Source organism: Theropithecus gelada, chromosome 7b, assembly GCF_003255815.1.
Source record: "Theropithecus gelada isolate Dixy chromosome 7b, Tgel_1.0, whole genome shotgun sequence".
In the NCBI taxonomy this organism is placed as follows: Eukaryota; Metazoa; Chordata; class Mammalia; order Primates; family Cercopithecidae; genus Theropithecus; species Theropithecus gelada.
In genome coordinates, this window is record NC_037675.1 from 74,092,383 (window position 1) to 74,111,860 (window position 19,478).

A 19,478-nucleotide genomic window follows, 5' to 3' on the forward strand; every position below is an offset into this window, starting at 1 on the left:
GCAGCAGAGCCACTCCAAAGTCAGGGCACATCCTGCTTCACCCAGCTCTCTGCAACCTGGCAGACCCATCAGGCTCCTTGCTTTCCTATACTCCCCACCATGACTCAAAATAAGAGAGATCAAAGGCCATGCACCAGGCCCTGCAGCCTCACAGTTGTACTTCTAGGAAACGATAAAGCATTATGCAAACGTATAGCTGGAACAGTGCTTTTAATAGTAAACGGATATTAGGCTGTCTAAACATCTAACAGTAGAACATTGAGCAAATTATGAGACATGTCCGTAAGCTGTGGCACATCTGTGTAATAGAATACTATACAGTCCTAAAAACTATGTCATAAAATCTGTTTATTGACACAGAAAGATGTTCCTGATGCATCACTGAGTGGGGCAGGGGGCATTAAAATGGTACGTATCATTTATTCGTCGTCGTGTGTGTGTGTGTGTGTGTGTGTGTGTGTGTGTGTGTAGACAGAGATAGAATTAATCCTAGAATGGAATACAGCAAAACAAAATGTAAGTTATCTCTGAGGAGTGAGATTATGGGTGACTTTTATTTTTCCACTTTTTTTTTTTTTTTGAGATGGAGTTTTGCTCTGTTACCCGGGCTGGAGTGCAATGGCGTGATCTCAGCTCACTGCAACCTCTGCTTTGCATATCTGTAATTCCTGATTATTCTGCAATGAACAAATACTATTTCCATAGAAAAAGTTATTTAAGGCCGGGCGCGGTGGCTCAAGCCTGTAATCCCAGCACTTTGGGAGGCCGAGACGGGCGGATCACGAGGTCAGGAGATCGAGACCATCCTGGCGAACACGGTGAAACCCCGTCTCTACTAAAAAATACAAAAAACTAGCCGGGCGAGGCGGCGGGCGCCTGTAGTCCCAGCTACTCGGGAGGCTGAGGCAGGAGAATGGCGTAAACCCGGGGGACGGAGCTTGCAGTGAGCTGAGATCCGGCCACTGCACTCCAGCCCGGGCGACAGAGCCAGACTCCGTCTCAAAAAAAAAAAAAAAAAAGAAAAAGTTATTTAAAAAATAATAAAAAGCACCTCTACAATTGTTAGTATCTACCCTGTTATGGGCCATCTTCACAGAAATAGGAATTGTCACGAGGTTTGCATCGAGAAACAGTTAGTGGAGAACAAGGTTGTGACCGAATAGAAAATAACTCCAGAGGGTGTGGGTCACAGCCCAGAGAAGACAGGTGCAGGTTAGAAGGTCAAATGCCAAGATGAGAGCCCTGGAGGAGAGGAGGCGGAGATAGGAGGGTCTAGAGACAGCAAAGAGAAACTCCTCCTTCTCCCCAGCCCTGCCTCTGGCCAGTCCTGCGGGAACACCTGCAACCTGTGTCCATGACACAATGGCATTTAAATATTTAAACAGACCCAGCTTTGCTGGAACAATGCACTCAGTCTCCAGGGATCAATCCCATGCCACAAGCCTCGCTCCACAAATCAAGTTTCTGGGGGCACCGAGCCTTTCCTACCCTCCCCCATCGCACCCCCATCCAAAGACCTGCAAGACAACTGAGTGATGAGCCCGGTTTCCCTTCAGCGGCAAAGGCAGTGAGCCTGAAGGCCGCGTTATTGGCTTTTCCACTGCAGCTTGAAGCAAAAAGCACGTGAGCCTTAAAGAATATGGGCCTTAATGCCCTCAAAAAAAAAAATTGTTTTTGGCAAAACTGCAAGAGTCATCTAACTCCCCCTGCTGCACTTGGTTAGGGGTAAAACCAGGGTAGTTTGAAAGAGGTTGATGTCAAGCAGATTTTCTGGGACTGCCTTGGGTTCAAGCTTTTGTCTGTCCAATCCGCAGATCCACCCATCCCATCGCACCTCTTGGCCTGTGGTACAGTTTCCCGTGGCATTCCCCAATCCGCTGCTCCCTTCATGTCCTCCAGACATCTTGCCTCCCTAGTAAAGAGCATCATTGTTAAGCTGCTGCCTGAGAAGAAAGGTGCCACTGTGTGGGGAAGGAGTGCTGATGAGGGCAGTCCAGAGGCCCAAGGGAGGAGCCATCCCCTCATGGACAAAGGAGGAAACCAGTGCCATAGCGATTGAGGTGTAGAACCAGGACTAGACGTCCAGCCTGTTCCTCCCATCAGCCTGATACCCTTCTCTCTGAAGTCTACCACCGCCAAGGAACAAGAGACTTTAGAACCGGAAGAGACCCTAGACCCTATTCTGATACTACCCTCACTGGTTTGGCAACACACTCCCCGACTGGGTTTCTAGAAGGGAGGCAACAGCGTGAAGTGGCCACACAACTGAAGATGCACATCTGTGGGGTGGAGGTGGTAGAGAACAAAGACTTTGCCGAGACAGAGGCTGCCTTGAGAGGACCCACTCCTGGTGTGTGACACCGGATGGGACTCAGGGGTGAGTCATGCTTCTAGGAGGGCTTTAGCCATGTCTATTTGCCTTTTGTCACTAATCTAGCCTAATGCCCTAGTTGGGGGGCAGTGATTTTAATAGATTTAAATTTAAAAGGCTGGAAATCATATAATTCATTCCATTCCACTCAACTATAATTACTACCTGACTCCAGCCTGCCAGCCTGATGCTAGAAACTGCCCGTCGACAGCGGCCAGGGCTTCACCTCATAAGTAAGGTGTGCGTGCTCATTAATTAACTTTGAAAACGTTTCTTCTGCAGCCTCAGGAGAACCAAACTCCAGGGTAGGAGAGCATACTTAAGGGGCAGTTAGTGTGGAAGATGTCCTAGGGTATGGCGGTTCTAGAGTTGAGGACGCTGAGATCATATCCCAGTGTTCACATCCTAGATCCCAGTTGTGTGACCATGGACAAGGCCCTACACCTCTCTGAGCCTCAGTTTCTTCACAGTAAAGTGAGGTCAATGGTCCCTGCCTCTCTGGGTTGGCGGGGGGTTTACAGAGATAATCCATGTGAAATACTTAGCCTAGTGCTCTACACACCCTAAGCACCCACTCACAGGCATTAAGACCATGATTCAGAAAACACTTTGAGGAGAAAAGAAAACTTCCCACACTGCTTCCCTTGTGTCTAGCAAAAGGGCATATGCCTGCTTTGCTCCTCCCCGCATGGCTAATGCTTAGAGACAAAATGTTCCCCCTGAACAACACATCGTCATCACCAACTTCTTTTCTATGATGTTTCTTGAACAAAGAAAATGGAAAAGTGGGTCTCTCATCAGGAGTTGGCTCCAATGACGCTAACAGAAAAATTCAGGCTTGGGAGCAATTAGGAAGAGAAGAGGCAAACTCTTGAAATGACTTTTAAAACTTTCTAGTAGCCCAAATCCAAGGATTCCTTCCACACACCTGTCCCCAGTTACCATCCCGCCTATAAAACGGGGCTAAGGATACTGCTAGGATTTAAAGCGACTAAGTGAATGAAAAATCAAGCACTGGATTGCTGAGTTGTATATCAATGCGAAATAAATGGAAAGAATAGATTCTAAGGAGACCAACTAAAACACTGGTGCAAGCCAGTGGCAACCTGCCTGGAGAATTCCTGGAGACTCCAGAATGTCCAGATGCAAAAAGCAGGGAATAACAAGAGCTGAGCAGTCAGGAGCCAGTAGCCTTCATGTTTAAATGAAGTAGACTTATCACTGTCAAAAGCCAGTATACACAAGAATCCCCTGAAGAGCTCTCAGAAAATGCAGGCCCCTTGGCCTTCCCTTCAGTGATTCCGATACAGGAGGCCTGATGTGGGGCCCAGGAGTCTGAATTCTAAGAAGCATCTAGGCATTGCTGTGCAGCTGGTCCAGGTCTACACTTTCACAAACACCAACAGCCTTTTCCACAATGTCCTATCAGTTGCTGTCTTTGTGCATAAGAACACTTCTCCTTAGGCAAGAGATTAAAAGGGAAGAAACAGAACTTTAATCCTTAAGCTTGGTAAACTTTCAAGGTAATTAAAAGAGACTGGTTACTTGCTGGAAAACAAAGTATTCATACATCCATACACCATGGATTGGGTAAAACATCAATCACGTTCAGGTGATTTAATATTTCTCTGAGATGGAAGAAATTCAATGACTGAGTGAAAGGCATCAGGCAAACTCTCTATCACCTGGCGTTAGCAGCTACAATAATATTCCAGCCACCCATTTTGAAAAGGAAGCTTGGAGGAAGAACACATAGGACTACTATCTTCAGGAATGCATTCCAGGAAGGGTTAAATAAATCACATCAGAATATAGCTTATTACCACTCCACATAAACCCAGAAAGGGGTTGGGGTCCAAGGTGATCTAATATTTTCATAAATAACTCGAAAGATGGAGTGGGAATTATGCAAATCACACCATAGATGATACAAAAATGGCAGGGATGGCAAATCTGTGGAGAATGAAATTTAACTACTGGGCAATGTCTTTAAATTTGCCTTTATTGAATCTTGTATATTGAAGTCACATATTATTGGATCTGTTTATTGAGACTCAATGGGACCAAATGCAGGTGATTTATGGAAGAAGGAATAATCAAATGCATAAGTAGAAAAGAGCATGCACCTGGAGAGGCATCGACACCAGGGCTGGGACAGGCTCCGACTGGTAAGTTGATGAGAGGGTGGACAGGGCATAAATAAGGAAATACGTCTGTTGCTTTTTGAGCCACCTGGACTTGACGCTGCTTCCTAGGAGTGTCATGCTTAAGTGTAGACCTGGAAGGGAATTCCGAGCAGGGTGCCACAGAGACTATGGGTTGGGGTCCTAAGTCAACCAAGAACGTACGGGATGTTCAGAAGGTCTCCCAAATGGACAAAGCCCTAATGTGCCTATTCGTTAGGGAAAGATGCGCAAACGACAAGGGGACCTGTAGGAGAGAAAATTTTCAGCTCCTATTAAGGAAAAACACTCATTCGAAGCACAGCTGGCATCTTGGAAGAAAGGGCAGCTTATGGTAACACCATCCCTGGGGACCCCTCGAGGAGGCGGCCAGACACCTCTCTACTTAGGATGCATTAGAGATTATTAAAAGCACTCCTTGCCCAGTTTGGGGGTGGGGGGGTGGGCCTCGTGACCTCTCCAAAGGTCATTTCTATCCCAAAGGATCACATGTCTGAAGGGCACCAGATAAAAATAAAGTCTATTAATCACCGAGCTGCCACACAATTTCCTAAGAGAGCCAGAACAGAGAAGGGTAATCGACGGTGGCCCCTGCTCCACCGAGAGAGGGAGAGGAGGCAGCACGCATGCAGACAGAGCCAAGAAAGCAGCCACTGAGACTTCCAGAAAGCCTGCCATCAGGCCTCCCAGGCACTACAGGGCACACAGAAGGCGGGAGAGAGCCCGCGGGGAGGGCATCGGGAGAAGCCAAGGGCACTGAGAGCCCCGAAACGAAGCCACGGGGGCTCAAGAGAGAGCGCGTGATGCAAGCACTTTGCAGAAGAGGGGTGCCCGGTAAGAGAGGGACGCCCCCAAAGGGCACTTCATGGAGATGATCCACAAGGAGGCAGAAGTCAGAGGCAAAGGTGGGAGGAGAGGAACTGGGAGGGGGTGAAGTCGGAGAAAACGGCACACAGGTGTGTGTGTCTGGGAGTCCACGGGATTATGATTGGCTGGGAATCCAGTGAAAGCTGTAGAGATAGAGCAAAAAGGGATCCCACTGTCTACGGTAGCAGACAATCACATATGAAGATAAAGCATTTTAAAAGAGGAACAAAGGGCTGGGCGTAGTGGCTCACACCTGTAATCCCAGCACTTTGGGAGGCCGAGGCAGGGGGATCACTTGAAACCAGGAGTTCAAGACCAGCCTAGGCAAGACCCCGTCTCTACAGAAAATTTTTAAAACTTAGCCAAGCATAGCGGCACTGGCCTGTAGTCCTAGCTGCTGGGTATGCTGAGGCAGGAGGATGGCTTGAGTCCAGGAGGTCAAGGCTGTAGTGAGCTATAATCCTATGACTGCACCCCTATACTCCAGCCTGGGTGACAAAGCGAGAGCCTCTCTAAAACAAATAAATAGAAGAAGAATACAGTAGCAATGCCCCAGTTCCAAAGCAGTTGTTGGCATTCTTTGTTTTTTGTTTTTTGGTTTTTTTTGGAGACGGAGTCTTGCTCTGTCGCTTGTCTAATTTTGTGTCTTGAAGGGCTTTATCTATTGGGGTCAGGGAGTCACAGAACAGGTAAGCATTCAATTCTTCAACTTAGGCATGGGTAGTGGAGGTATAGAAGTCAATTTCTTTTTTTTTTTTTTTTTTTTTTTTTTTTTTGAGACGGAGTCTCGCTCTGTCGCTCAGGCTGGAGTGCAGTGGCCGGATCTCAGCTCACTGCAAGCTCCACCTCCTGGGTTCAAGCCATTCTCCTGCCTCAGCCTCCCAAGTATCTGGGACTACAGGCGCCCGCCACCTCGCCCGGCTAGTTTTTTGTATTTTTTAGTAGAGACGGGGTTTCACCGTGTTAGCCAGGATGGTCTCGATCTCCTGACCTCGTGATCCGCCTGTCTCGGCCTCCCAAAGCGCTGGGATTACAGGCGTGAGCCACCACGCCCAGCCATAGCCACCGCACGCCCGGCCATAGCCACCGCATTCTTGATAGATGTACTGGTCAAGCCAAACACAGCTGGAAAGCCCAAGGGGGTCTGAGGGCCCTTCCCAGCCCATGGCCTAGAGCCAGTCTCTCAAGGGTCAGCAGGCTTGGGCTTCTACGTATCAGAGCGAAACTGAACGCCATGTAGGAAGCAAGACCCAGGCCAAGGTAGGCACTTCCTGGTGCTGCCAAAAGGCACCAGACCCCGTGCGCTGCTCCCTCCTCATCCTGGATTGGAATTGCTTTGGGGTGGAGACGTTACCTGCAGGAGTTGTCTCGAGAATGGCATCTGCACGGAGTATTAAGCAGCCAAATGGGGGTCATGGAGTTTGAGTTCTTCTAGCAAAATGTTCTCCAATCAGCTGTCACCCCATCGGACACAGAACAACTTTTTGAAATCAAAAGAGGCCACTGAAGGGGGAGACAAGACACCACCCCCAGCCCGCTCCCTGGGCGCCCCCCCGCCTGGCTCTCTCCCTGCCTTCAGGGAGACTGCAGACCCCAGCGAGATGGGTGGGACACCCAGAGGGAGCCCCATGCCAGGGTCCAGCCTCGACTGTTTCACTGCCATCCTCACTGCAGCCCCTTCCCTCCTATGGTGAAGCTCTGCATCCTCAGAGAGGAGAAGATGGCAAGCGAAGATCATTAGGAGTGTGGTGGTGAGGGCTGCCCTCCCATGGAATGAGCAAATGGTACCCAGTACCATGAGAAGATGACTAGGGCACAGGTTTTCAATCCGCCACTCAGTGCTCGGCTGTCTGGAGCTGACCACATCCCTCCTCAAGCTGCAGGTTTCCAGAGGTCCACCCACTGCCCTGGCTCCCTGCAACTCGCCTCCCGTGGGCTCCCTAGCTCTGTCTGCAGACCCTAAACTCAGGAGTCAGCCAGGGAGTCGCTTGTCCAAAAGATGTTTCTGAAGCAAGCAAGAAAGACTAGAGATGGATCGAGGGCCATTTCTTAAAGTAAGTCATCGTCATAGAAAGATTCATAACTTGCCCTACCTAGGACAGGAGAGAAAGAGGGAAAGGAAATTAAAGGGAAACAAATGAAAAGCCACGACGAGCCAAGTACCTTTGTCGGAGGGTTTTGAGTTATGCTTTTGTTTGTAACTCTCTGAAATACAGAAATAGAGGATGAATCTTAGAGGAGACAGAGAGCGTGAGAGAGAGAGCCAGAGGAGAGCCACGCAGGAGGCATGGCAGGAGGTGGGGGCACAGAACTGAGGGTGGGGGCCACCCCGGCTGGCTTCCCCTCTGCAGAAACCCGCTCCCGGGGCAGCAGCAGCCCAAGGAAGTGGTGACTGCGGCGGAGGCGACAGGCGGGTAAGCTGGGGTGCGGACAGAGAGGAAGAGGCGAGCACACGCTGAGGCTGGCAGGCGGACGGCCAAGGAAGCACAGGGAAGGGGGGCCCTGGGGTCAGGGGCAGAAGAAGGAAGGTGGGACCGGCCCATACTTACTGTCACAGACGTAAGGTTTGTCGTGGTCTTCCTGAGAGGCGGCGTCGTGCCTCCTCCTGCCCCCCGCAGAGCCACGAGCCTGGGGAGACATTGGGGTATGGGATGCTCGTTACCACGGTCATCACTACGGCTCTGGAGCATGCGCTCTGCAAGCTCCTTACACCATCTTCATCCCAACTTTTGTGCCAACACCAGTCCCATCTTACAGGGGAGGAAACTGAGGCCCAGAGAGGTCAGGTGACGCGTGCCCGAAATCACTCAGTTGCTCACCTGTATCATCTCATTAAATCTTCACAATTCCAAGAGGTGGTTTCTACTAGGGTCGTCATTTTACAGATCAAAGGACTGAAGTGATAGAGAAGTTAAGTAGCTTGCCCAAGGTCATTCGGCTACTCAAGGCAGCCGTACTGAAAAGCCCTCCTCTACCAAATTCCCACACACTACAGTGCCACTGAGGCTGCTTCCTCCAGCTCCTTAGCCCCTAGCCTCACTGACACCGCTGAGGATGACAACCTCAGGCCCCTGAGGTTGTCCAGCTGATGCATGTATCAGGAGCAAGGCCTGACGGGGCAAGGAGGCATAATTGTAGTTGTCTTCCTAGGTTCCTGTGTCCATCTCCCCCAATGTCCCAAGAGCCAGACAGTCCTGAAATCCAGGCCCAATGCACTAGTGTAGATACAGGGGAGCTCCTGCCACCACCCCAGGCTTGGCCTACTCAGTAGGGGTGGGCTTTGGCTAATGCCTCCCTGTGTGGTCTGCCTTCGGCCTCCAGCCAGTGATGAAGACCTTGACCCTCACGGTCTCCTGGGCTGGACTTCTGTTGCCACCACCCTGTGTGAATCTCCCAGACAGGGTCAGCATGACCCGGGGTGGCAGTGGAATGAGCTCTACCTTCAAGAATCAAAGAGCCCAGTCAGAGAGGTTGCTGGCAGCTCTGCAGCACCAGGGCGGTGGTGACAAGAACACGGTGAGGTTTATTTTTAAACCTTTGTAAGTGCCACACTGGTCACGTGTGTCATTCTTTGGTAATGAGTAGCAGTCAACTCCCAACGAAGGAAAGGGCCTGTGGGGGTCTTTGGGGACAGAGAGGAAGGGGCAGCAGGTGAGGAATGAGACCTGGCAGCAGCCTGGGGTCCAGGGGAAATGGGGCAGCCCCTGGGGCCTGGCTTGGAAAAGTGGCCATGGGGACTTGGTGGTTGAAAGGCCTGGGAGACTCTCACACACACGCTCACACTCTGTGCACACACACTCCATGCACACACTCACTGGGGACTTCACAGTGGAAAGGCCTGTACCCTAGGCCTGCAACACACACACTCAGAAAACACACCCACTTCCCAATCAACACCACCTGCCAAGCTACCACCTCTGTCACCTCCTCAGCTTGTCTCTCTCCAAAACAAATTCCACTTCCTCCCTCCCTCCCACTGGTTTCCCTCCCCACCCCACCCCTGCAGCGCTGACAGCCAGCAGCCCTCCTCCCCTCGCCCTCATTACTCAGAGTTGACCCCAAGAGGGATCTGTAGGCGCTGGCAGTCACCCCGGGCACTGACAGGCCTCCTGCCTGCCCGCACTGCCGAGGGTGGTCACCCTCAGCTGCCCTCCCCCTCCACACCCCTCTGGGAAGCCAGGGACAGCTTGACATGCAGCCCGCAGCCCTGTCACAGCCGCCTCTGAGCAGGTGAAAGCAAGTCAAGCAGAATGACGAGGCAACAGCAGACTGGGGAAGGGGCTCTGGGAGACTAAAAATACCTCCGGGGGAAGGGGAGGAGTCGAGCAGAACTGGAAGCATGAGGGCTTCTGGGGGAGCTGCCAGCAGGAAAGGGAGGGTGCTGTGGGAGCCAGGTTTTCATCTCCTGCAGCAGGGCTGACCAGCAGAGTGACTCTGTGTGCCACACTCCCTTTGCCTCAGTTTCCTCAATGGCAAAATGGGGATCATGTCTATAGGGCACTTCAGGGAACATGCAAGGGACTCTTTCTGAAGCAGTAGGGTCTCTCAGAAGATCTCAGGTTTGGAAACTCAGAATCCCACTTGTCCTGCTCAAATGTCACCTCCTCAGAGAAGCCCTCCCTGACCAACTTACATCCACTCACACCCTCTCTATCATTTTCTTTCCCCTCCCGTTTCATCATGGCACTGAGCGCTGACATTAGATTATACCTGTGTTGGTTTACAAGTTGATTTTGTCTCTCCTACATGGAGAGACAAACATGGTGAAGACCATGTTTATTGGGGCCACCACTATTCTCAGAACCTGGCACAGGGTCAGCCACATAAGAAGCACTTAATAAACATTTGCCAAATAAACGAGTCAATCAGGCAGGCAGCGAGTCAGTCACTTCTGGTTCTTCTTCTTCATTTTCTGTATCCAAATGCTATTGTTTCTTCCTTCAAAGGCCATCTAGGCTTTGCATTTCCTTTCCATTGCCCACCCTAATCCAGGAGCTCATCAACTGACCCCTGAGTGGGTTCAAAGAACCCACTCAAGGGGATCTACCTCCACATTGCCCCCTAGTCCACCCTAACAGGGGATCTACCTCCACACTGCCCCCCAGTCCATCCCACAGGACTTTCAGACCATTAGACAAAAGGATGAAAGACAGGAGCCCATGGTTATAGGTTCATGCATTCACACGTTCATTCAATCATTGCCATCTACAATCCCCTTACACAGCCAGTGGCAACCTAGTGCTGATCCCGTCGGGTTCAGCCCATGATCACGCTCTCCTCTGCCCATGCACACCTGATCCATGATCATGCTCTCCTCTGCCCATGCACACCTGATCCAGGCTTTGCCCTTGCTAACCTCCACTCCTCCAAGAATCTTCCTCCTGCCACAGTAAGTAGTGAAAAGAGCATCCGCTTAAAGTCAGATAAGACACAGGTTGAAATACCAGCTACATGTCTTGGGCAAGTTACTTCTCTAAGCTTTAGTTTTCTCAACTGTAAAATGAGCACACCAACACCTATATAGCAGAGCTGTTGAGAGAGTTTGAGCTGAGAGTGTGTGAAACCACAGGGGACAGCACTAAGTCCACAGGAAGCACTCAACACACTATTTCCCCCCTCCTTGCCTAGGTTGATCTCTCTCCTCTGAACTCCTGTTGCCTTTGGTTAGTGCACAGTCATGTACCTGCTGTTTCTAATGGTATCATGGGTATTAGCATCTTCTTCCTAGTTTGATTCAAAGGTCCTTGGGGGCAAAATGGCATGCTATACTTTATTATGACCCCCTAACACTTAGCACATAGCATGCAAAGCTCTTTTGCATATAGTAGCTCAGTTAATTCCTACAATACCCCTATGAGTTAGACCAAGTAGTGTTATGATTCCTATCTGGCCCTTGATGAAGCAGGTTCTGACCTGTCCACAATCCCAGGGCCAGCAGAAGGAGCAGGACCTAGGTCTCCAGGCTCTGTTATAGAAAGCTTTGAAGCTGACCAGCCAAAGGAAGCCAATCCTCCTTCCCCTAGAACTGCCCACCCTACTCCCCTCCTCCCTACCCCTATCCCCACACTGCTGGGCCATGGCAGCCATGAGTGTGCCACATGGCCCTGTCCCACTGGCCACAGTTGATTGGCTGGCTCAAGAGTAGTCATCTGATCCAAGCTGGGCCAATCAGATTCTACCTCCAAGGAGTTTGGAATTAGAAAACAGTGACCCTAGTTAGTGTAGGCCACTTGAACTGAGGGCCCATACATTCAGGAGCCTTATGGGGCCATGTACACATGAAAGCAGGAAGAATGAAGGAGGGAGAAGTAGAGGCCAGAAACTACCTGGGTTCCTTACTGTTTCCCAATGCTAAGTCCCTGCCACGTCCCTGCTCTTCCTGTGGTTTGGATCTTCAAAGGTTGCTCAAATTTGGGGCAGTGGCCTGGCAGCTTTTCAAATGCTTCCCATTTTTATTAAAGCTGAAAGACCCTTGACTAGGACAGACTCGGTCCTAAGCAGAGAGCTAGATCTTCTATACCAGTTGTTCTCAAACAGTGTGGCCCAGGAATCCTGGGGGATCCCTGACTGTCCTTTCAGGGACTCTGCAGTGTCTGAACTATTTTCATAAGAGTCCTAAAAGATGATTTGCCTTTTTCACTCTCACGCTGTCATAGGCGTCCAATGGAGTCTTCCAGAGGCGACGTGACATGTGATGTCTGTGTGTATTCTCTAGTTTAAAATTTGTTTTGTTTTTCTTTTAAACCTTTCTTATTGGGCCACCTTTTAAATCACAATAGGTGTAGAGAGACCCCCTTTTTAATTTCTAAAATGGCAAATATCATTCGTGATATGAATATTACTGGTTATAACCTGAATAACAGCCTTTGGGGGCTCTCAGTATAAGGAATTCCTGAGATCAAAAAAATTGAGAACCACTGCTCTATGCCCTTGCTTTCTTTCTTTCTTTTTTCTTTTTTTTTTTTTTTTGAGACAGAGTCTTGCTCTGTTGTGCAGGCTGGAGTGCAGTGGCTCAATCTCGGGTCACTGCAACCTCTGTCTCCTGGGTTCAAGCGATTCTCCTACCTCAGCCTCTTAAGTGGCTGGGATTACAGGTGCGTGCCAGCTCGCCTGGCTAATTTTTTGTATTTTTAGTAGGGACGGGGTTTTACCGTGTTAGCCAGGATGGTCTCAATCTCCTGACCTCGTGATTCACCCGCCTTGGTCTCCCAAAGTGCTGGGATTACAGATGTGAGCCACCGCACCCGGCCTGCACCCGTGCTATATAAAGTGTGGTCCTGACACCAGCAGCTCCAGCATTACTTGGGAGCTTATTAACAAGGCAGGAGTTCAGCCCCCACCCTATGGACATACTGCATCAGAATTTGTATTTTAACAAGATCCTCAGGTGCTCCATAGGCACATAAAGTTTGAGAGGCACCTGAACACCATAGTACATAAATACTTCATGATTGACTGATAATTGATTTATCGCTAATACTCACATGGATGACTCACAAGAATCTCATGAATTTTAAAGAGCTTTGACTTCTCGGGCTGAAGTTACCATAGACACAATCATTAATTGTTGGGCTTCCCTCACCGCTCAGAGAATACCCATTATCAAAGTTTCGAGAGTTATGCCCTTTGCTTGCATCCTCCTGATAATATCTAGGCAGTATGAAGCACTCAAAACTTACTGATGAAGAAACTGAGGCCCCGGGTACTTATATAATTTGGCCGCCATCACAGAGGTTACCTAATTCACCCAGAGGGTAGTAAGTGGTGGAGCTGGGATTTGAACTCGCAGGGTCTACGTTCAAATAAAGCGGAGCCTATTCTGTAGCTACCTTAGCGCTGGCCTCCTCAGTGGGCACACAAAGCACCTGGGGACTTGTCAAAGTGCAGACTCTAATTCTAATTAGTCTAGTGTGGAGTCCGGGCTCCTGCATTCCTAACAAGCTCCCAGACGATATGAATGCTGCTATCCAGAGACCACACACAGAGGTGGCAAGACTTAGACTGCCTCTAGGTTCTGACAAGAGAAATGGACACAGTTGTTCTCCAGTGCCAGCAGTAGCTGGAATATACTACTTTAAAGGGTGGACAATGAGCTGGGCACGGTGGCTCATGCCTGTAATCCCAGCACTTTGGGAGATGTGGACAAGAGGATCGCTTGAGGCCGGGAGTTCCAGATCAGCCTGAGCAACAGAGTGAGACCCCCATCTCTAAAACATAATAATTATAAAAATAAAGAGTGGGCAAAACAGCTGAACTGAGGCTATGAGTGCAGCAGCTCCACACACTGTAGCACAGGAGCCTTGCCCACAGCCTTCTGGGTCCTTCCATGGCTCCCCCCATGGGTAACATGTCCACAATGTCACTGTACAACATGGAGCCATTCAGCTGCTGCTTGGCCAGTATCTGGTGGGCCCAGAGCCAGTCTAGGTTCCATCCAGCTCCCTCACTGTGTTCAGGTCTCTCTCATCTCCCCTACAACTGAAAACTGAATCCATCATTCAGTCATTCATTCAACAAGCTAATCATTGGCTATACGCTGGGCCCTGGGCCAGGGATGAACTCAGAGGAGAAAGCACAGACCTGTGTTCAAATCTTAGCCTCTTCCTTACTAAGCTGAGTGACCTTGAACAAATTGCTTAACCCCCTGGGAGTAATAGACCGACTTGTGGAAATGGAAGAAGTTCTGACCAATAGAAATACAATGTGAGCCACACTCATCATTTTAAAATTTCCAGCAGCACATTTTTTTAAAAAAGAGATAGGTGCAAATAATTTTAATAATATATTTTATTTAACAATATATCCAAAACGTGATAGTTTTATAATTTAATCAATATAAAAATTAATAATGAGATGTTCTGCATTCCTTTTTCATACTAAGTCTTCAAAATTTCATGTGTATTTTACATTTACAGCACATCTCCATTAGGACCAGTCACGTGTTGAGGACTCAGTAGCCACATGTGGCCAGCAGCTGCCATAATGCACAGTGCAGAAATAGAGAAGGTAATCTAAAGCACCTGGCACAAAGGCATCACTCTGTTTGTGGTAGCTCTTGATGTACAGAGCCCATCACATTGCCTGGTTTACAGGAAGTACACAGTAAATATACATGGTTGCAGCGACTGCTGATGTTTTCACAGACACCAATTCATATCCACTGACTGCAAGCTCAATCTTCTAAATGTAGAGTGGGGAGAATGTGTGAAGAGGACCATTTCCCACACTCGAGTCAGTTTAGTTGGGGTGAGAGAAGGAAAGGAAGTGGGTCTGGACATGCACAGCTCTTTGGGAGTTCACAAAAGGCCCAGGAAGTCCAAGCTCAAAAGTCTCCTTTAATAATGGATTTAGATTTTCTTTTTAATACCCTCCCCTCCATGAATGGGTCTAGGCCAGTTTAGCAATGGCTGCAAAAATCATTAAGTAAAAACTTGACGAGGAACTGTATAAGGGAGAGATCAGGCTGACAACACTCAAATCTACTCATCAACTGAAACACCATTCAAAGCAGAACTGGACAGGATATGCCCCTGATGTGATACGAGAAGAACCCATCACCGCCTAGGAAGGATTTTTGCCTCCCCGCAAGAAATATCTGTACACACATACACAAACACACACACACGAACACACACACACATACACACACACAAACACACACAAACACACAAACACAAACACACACAGACATACACAAACACACACACAAACACACACAAACACAAACACACACAGACATACACAAACACACACACAAACACACATACACACACAAACACATACACAAATATACACACACACACAAACACATAGAAACACACACACGCACAAATACACATACACAAACACATACACACACACAAACACACAAACACACAGACATACACAAATACATACACACACACACAAACACAAACACACACAAATATACACACACATACACACACAAACACATACAAACACACACGCACAAATACACATATACAAACACATACACACACATAAACACACACACAAACACACAAACACAAACACACAGACATACACAAACACACACATACACACATACACACACACATATACACAAACACATACACACACGCACAAATACACATACACAAACACACACACATACACACACATAAACACACACAAACACACACACACCTTGAATCTAAGCAAGTTTCTAATCAAACTACCAGTTTTCGGGAAACGCAGAGGATGGAGAAGACATTAAACACCACCCTCCCACCACTTCTAGAATGTGAGAAGTTCCACAAGACGAACAACCCAAATTCTTCAACAAATTAATGGCATGGAGAAAAAAAAATGTGTGTGGTGGGGTGCAATACGGAAGAGAATACAGAAGAGGTATGCTGTAGAATCCGAGAGACTTAAGTTTCAAACAAACCAACTATAAAATGGCATTTTTTGACAAAGGGGGAAATGATAAGGGACTAGATAGTAGGAATTATAACTATTATTTTATTGAGTATGATAATGATATCTTATCTGTTAGAGATACACACTGAGATATGTGCCAGTTAAATGATAAGATGTCTAGAACTTGTTTTCAAATACTCCAGGAAAAAAATCAAACAAACATAAATCAACGAAAAGTAGGAGAAAAGAAGAGACAAGCCAAGATAGCCGAAATCTTGCTAAGTGACGAGGCTCGTCCCAGCTGTACCAGAGGTGCACCATCAGAGAGCTGCCCGCCCAGCCCCTGCACAGGCTGCACAGCCCCACAAGGCAACAGGCTGGGCATCTCAGCTCAGTGTGCGCAGCACTGGCCCACGTGCAGCGGCCGCCTGGGAACTTGCTTCTAATACAGTATAAAGCCCTGCCCCAGAGCTCCTAAAGCAGAATTTCTGAGTGGGGTCCTGGGAATCTGCATTCAGTAAGCTCTCTCGGTGACGCTAATGTCTGCTGAGGCATGAGAACTATGAGAGTGGAGAGCCCTGCCATGATGATGATTGGCCGCAAACCCACCGAACGCCCAGGACTAAGTGCTTATCCATGGGAGGGCTAAGAGTCCTGCCAAGAGCCTGAAGGGGTGACATCCTCAAGCCTGAGAGTTAATTCTCCAGGTGGACAGCAGCAGTTTACTTCTGGAGGTCCCCCTCCACCTGGTTATTGTCACATGCCCTTGCAGACCCCTGACGGCCACCACAGAAAGCCCCTTCGGGCGTGAACTCTAGATTCAACCTGAATGCCTGGAAGTGCCTGACCAGTCTCTTGTTTTTATTACTTCCACCTCGGTTTCCCCTCTGCCCTTCCGCAGGCTCTGGCTTTTTTCTTGTCCCATCCCAGGACCCCTGGGATGGTCTCAAGCCTCCAGAGCTCATGCCAAACCCACTGGGAGCCACCAGCTGCAGTCCCCTGCTACCCCAGGAAACTTCTACTCTGCCTAGTGAAGCATAACCCGAAAGCAGGTATCCTGACTCTATCATTCTGGGGTAGCCAGGGACAAGGCAGGAAATGTCCAGCCTTCTTTAGTAACCGAGCAGTGGTGACAACAGGCACATTCTCCTCATCTTCTACCCTCACCCTGATCCCACCCTTCAGCCCTCCCCAGACCTCAGCACCCACTCAGGGCACCCCCTCTGCCTCCCCTCCTCCCTCTTGGGATCAGAGCTGTTGTGGAGTTTTCTTCTTTGAGCATTCTCCATGTCAGACCATGGCCATGATCTCCATCCAGCTGCAGTGGAGATCAGTATTTGGCTGGGCACCCCAGCCTCCCTCACCTCTTTCCTCGCTCGTGTCATCCCCAACTTACCCGTCCTCTAGTCCTGTTCTTTCGCTTGGGAATATCCTCTTCCAAATCTTCTTCTTCATTCCCTTCTTCTACATTTTCATCATTTTCCAAAACCCTCTGAAACGGAAAAAAAAAAAAAAATGGAAAATGTGAGAAGCAGAATGCAAAGGGAAAAACCATCAGAGGGTAATTTTCAGAGTGTTCCAATTTGTTGTTATTTTTTAACAAAGTGAAGACACTGCCTTTGCTTGGGCAGTTGGGCCTCCAAAATGCTGCTTGGAGTTTGAACTCTTGGCACTACCAAGGCTCTCCTAAGCCCTTGGGCCCCTTCCAGACAAGTCCTCCCAGAACACGGACCTTTTTCCATTCTTTTTGCCCAAGAAGAGCTTTCGAACAAGAGACTATGCTGGTAGGGGTCCTTTTCTATGTGGGGCCAAAATGTTTTATCAAAACTTACTTTTGTAAATGTAATGTTTCTTTTTGTTCCCAAAGGGCCACCTCAGAAATATGAAAATGTTTCTCCTTTCCCTGCCATTCTGGAACCCTGCCCTGTCTGATGAAAACAAGTAACTTCCTGTTCATCTGACCAGATTTAACACCAATGTGCTGTTCATAATAAACCACTGCTTTTTTTTTCTAGAAAAATAGACTTTTATTTAGTACCCGACTTGTCATGGAGCTTAAAGATCATGAATTTGAAATTATCTCTCTCCAGCAGCCCGCCAGTCACACTGCAACATAGAATCCAGTTTCCATTTTGCAGGTGAATACGCTGAGGCCGAAAACAGTTTTGAGTGCTCCAGATTATCCAGTGAAGCCATGACCAAAGCAAGGTCAGGTTCATCGGCTCAGCGTTTCCCATTCATTTCTCAGTATGGTGGCTGACAATTCCAAGATGTAATCTGGCATACTCTCCATGTAGGGGCCTAAGCACATCCCCCCTCCCTTCAGAGGAGGGGAGGAGGTAGGATGTGTTCCTCTGGGTTTAAGGGAGGGATAAAAGACTGTGGCAGAGGACCCAGCCCCACAGTGGGAGTAGGAAAAGAGGGAAAGGGCATGGAGCTCACTGGGCTCCGTGTCAGGGGGCCCAGAGGGTTTTTTGGGTTTTTTTGGGGTTTTTTTGTTTTTGTTTTTGTTTTGAGACAGGGACTCACTCTATTGGCCCGGCTGGAGTGCAGTGGCACAATCATGGCTCAATGCAGCCTCAACCTCCCAGGCCCAAGCAATCCTCCCACCTTGGCCTCCCAAGTAGCTGGGACTGCAGGCACATGCCACCATGCCTGGCTTTTTTTGTAGAGATGGGGGTCTCACTATGTTGCCCAGGCTGATCTCGAACACCTGGGCTCAAGTGATCCTCCCACCCCAGCCTCCCAAAGTGCTAGGATCACAGGCATACCATGCAGGTGAGCTACCACACCTGGCCACCTGGGGGATTCTTTATGGGCTCACTGTGTGATCTAGGGCAAGTCATCATCTCTTCATGCCTCAGTCTCCCCAATTATACAATAGGAATTCATTCATTCTATCTAAAGCATTTATCTAGTGCTGACTACACAGCAGGCTGCATGCTAGGTAAGCTACAAAATGGCTACAGTCCCAGCCCCAAATGGACTTTCCAGTCTAGGGAAGGGAGGACAGATTTAAATAATGTGCATATATTATCATATAATTACAACTCTTCTCAAAACAGTGGTAGGCAAGTTCAAAGTACTATGAGATGGTGTTAGGAGGGAGTTTTCCCTAATCTGAGGGCCAGGGGAGGCCTACATGAGGATGTGAGCTGAGGGAGTTGAGATGTGGAGGATGAGCAAAGGCTGGCCTTGTGAATGAGGACAGAGGGGAGGGAGGGAAAAGGGTCTAGGCAGAGGAAACAGCATAAGCAAACTCCCTGAGGCAGGCAGAGGAGTGTGGCTTGTCCAGGGAGCAGAAAGGCCAGTGTGACCAGTGCTCAGTGGCTCAAGGAGAGATGGCATAAGATGGAGCTAGTAAGGGGAACAGCTACCATATTACACAGGGTAACCCCATCTCCTCTTCCTTGTGGTGATGTCAAAGATCACAAACATGGTGAGAAGGCTGAGAGAGCGGCACGCACTACACCGTCGTCATAACCATCGCTGTTTAAGCCGCCTGCTGGATGACACCTCTGGCCTGTCCTCAAAGCAGGGAGCCCAGAGGTGAGCCACCAGGCAGCGATCTTCTACCACTCTCCCCTGGCTAGAATGTTCTGCTCTAAATCACTGGAATCAGGACACTTCTAGTCAGCCAATCCATCCAAATAACTCAAAACAGGTCTAGTAAA

At 48.8% G+C, this 19,478-nt stretch overlaps 1 protein-coding gene across 1 annotated transcript in view; it reads right to left on the bottom strand.

The window, feature by feature from the left end:
• The window catches only part of DPF3 (double PHD fingers 3), a 275,892-nt gene that overhangs the window by 87,291 nt on the left and 169,123 nt on the right, over window positions 1-19,478 (bottom strand). The window contains exons 5-6 of the mRNA XM_025392879.1: window positions 17,201-17,296; window positions 7,971-8,049 (exon numbers count right to left, since the gene is read on the bottom strand). Coding sequence (XP_025248664.1) covers window positions 7,971-8,049; window positions 17,201-17,296 — 175 coding nt within the window. The remainder of the gene's footprint in view (window positions 1-7,970; window positions 8,050-17,200; window positions 17,297-19,478) is intronic.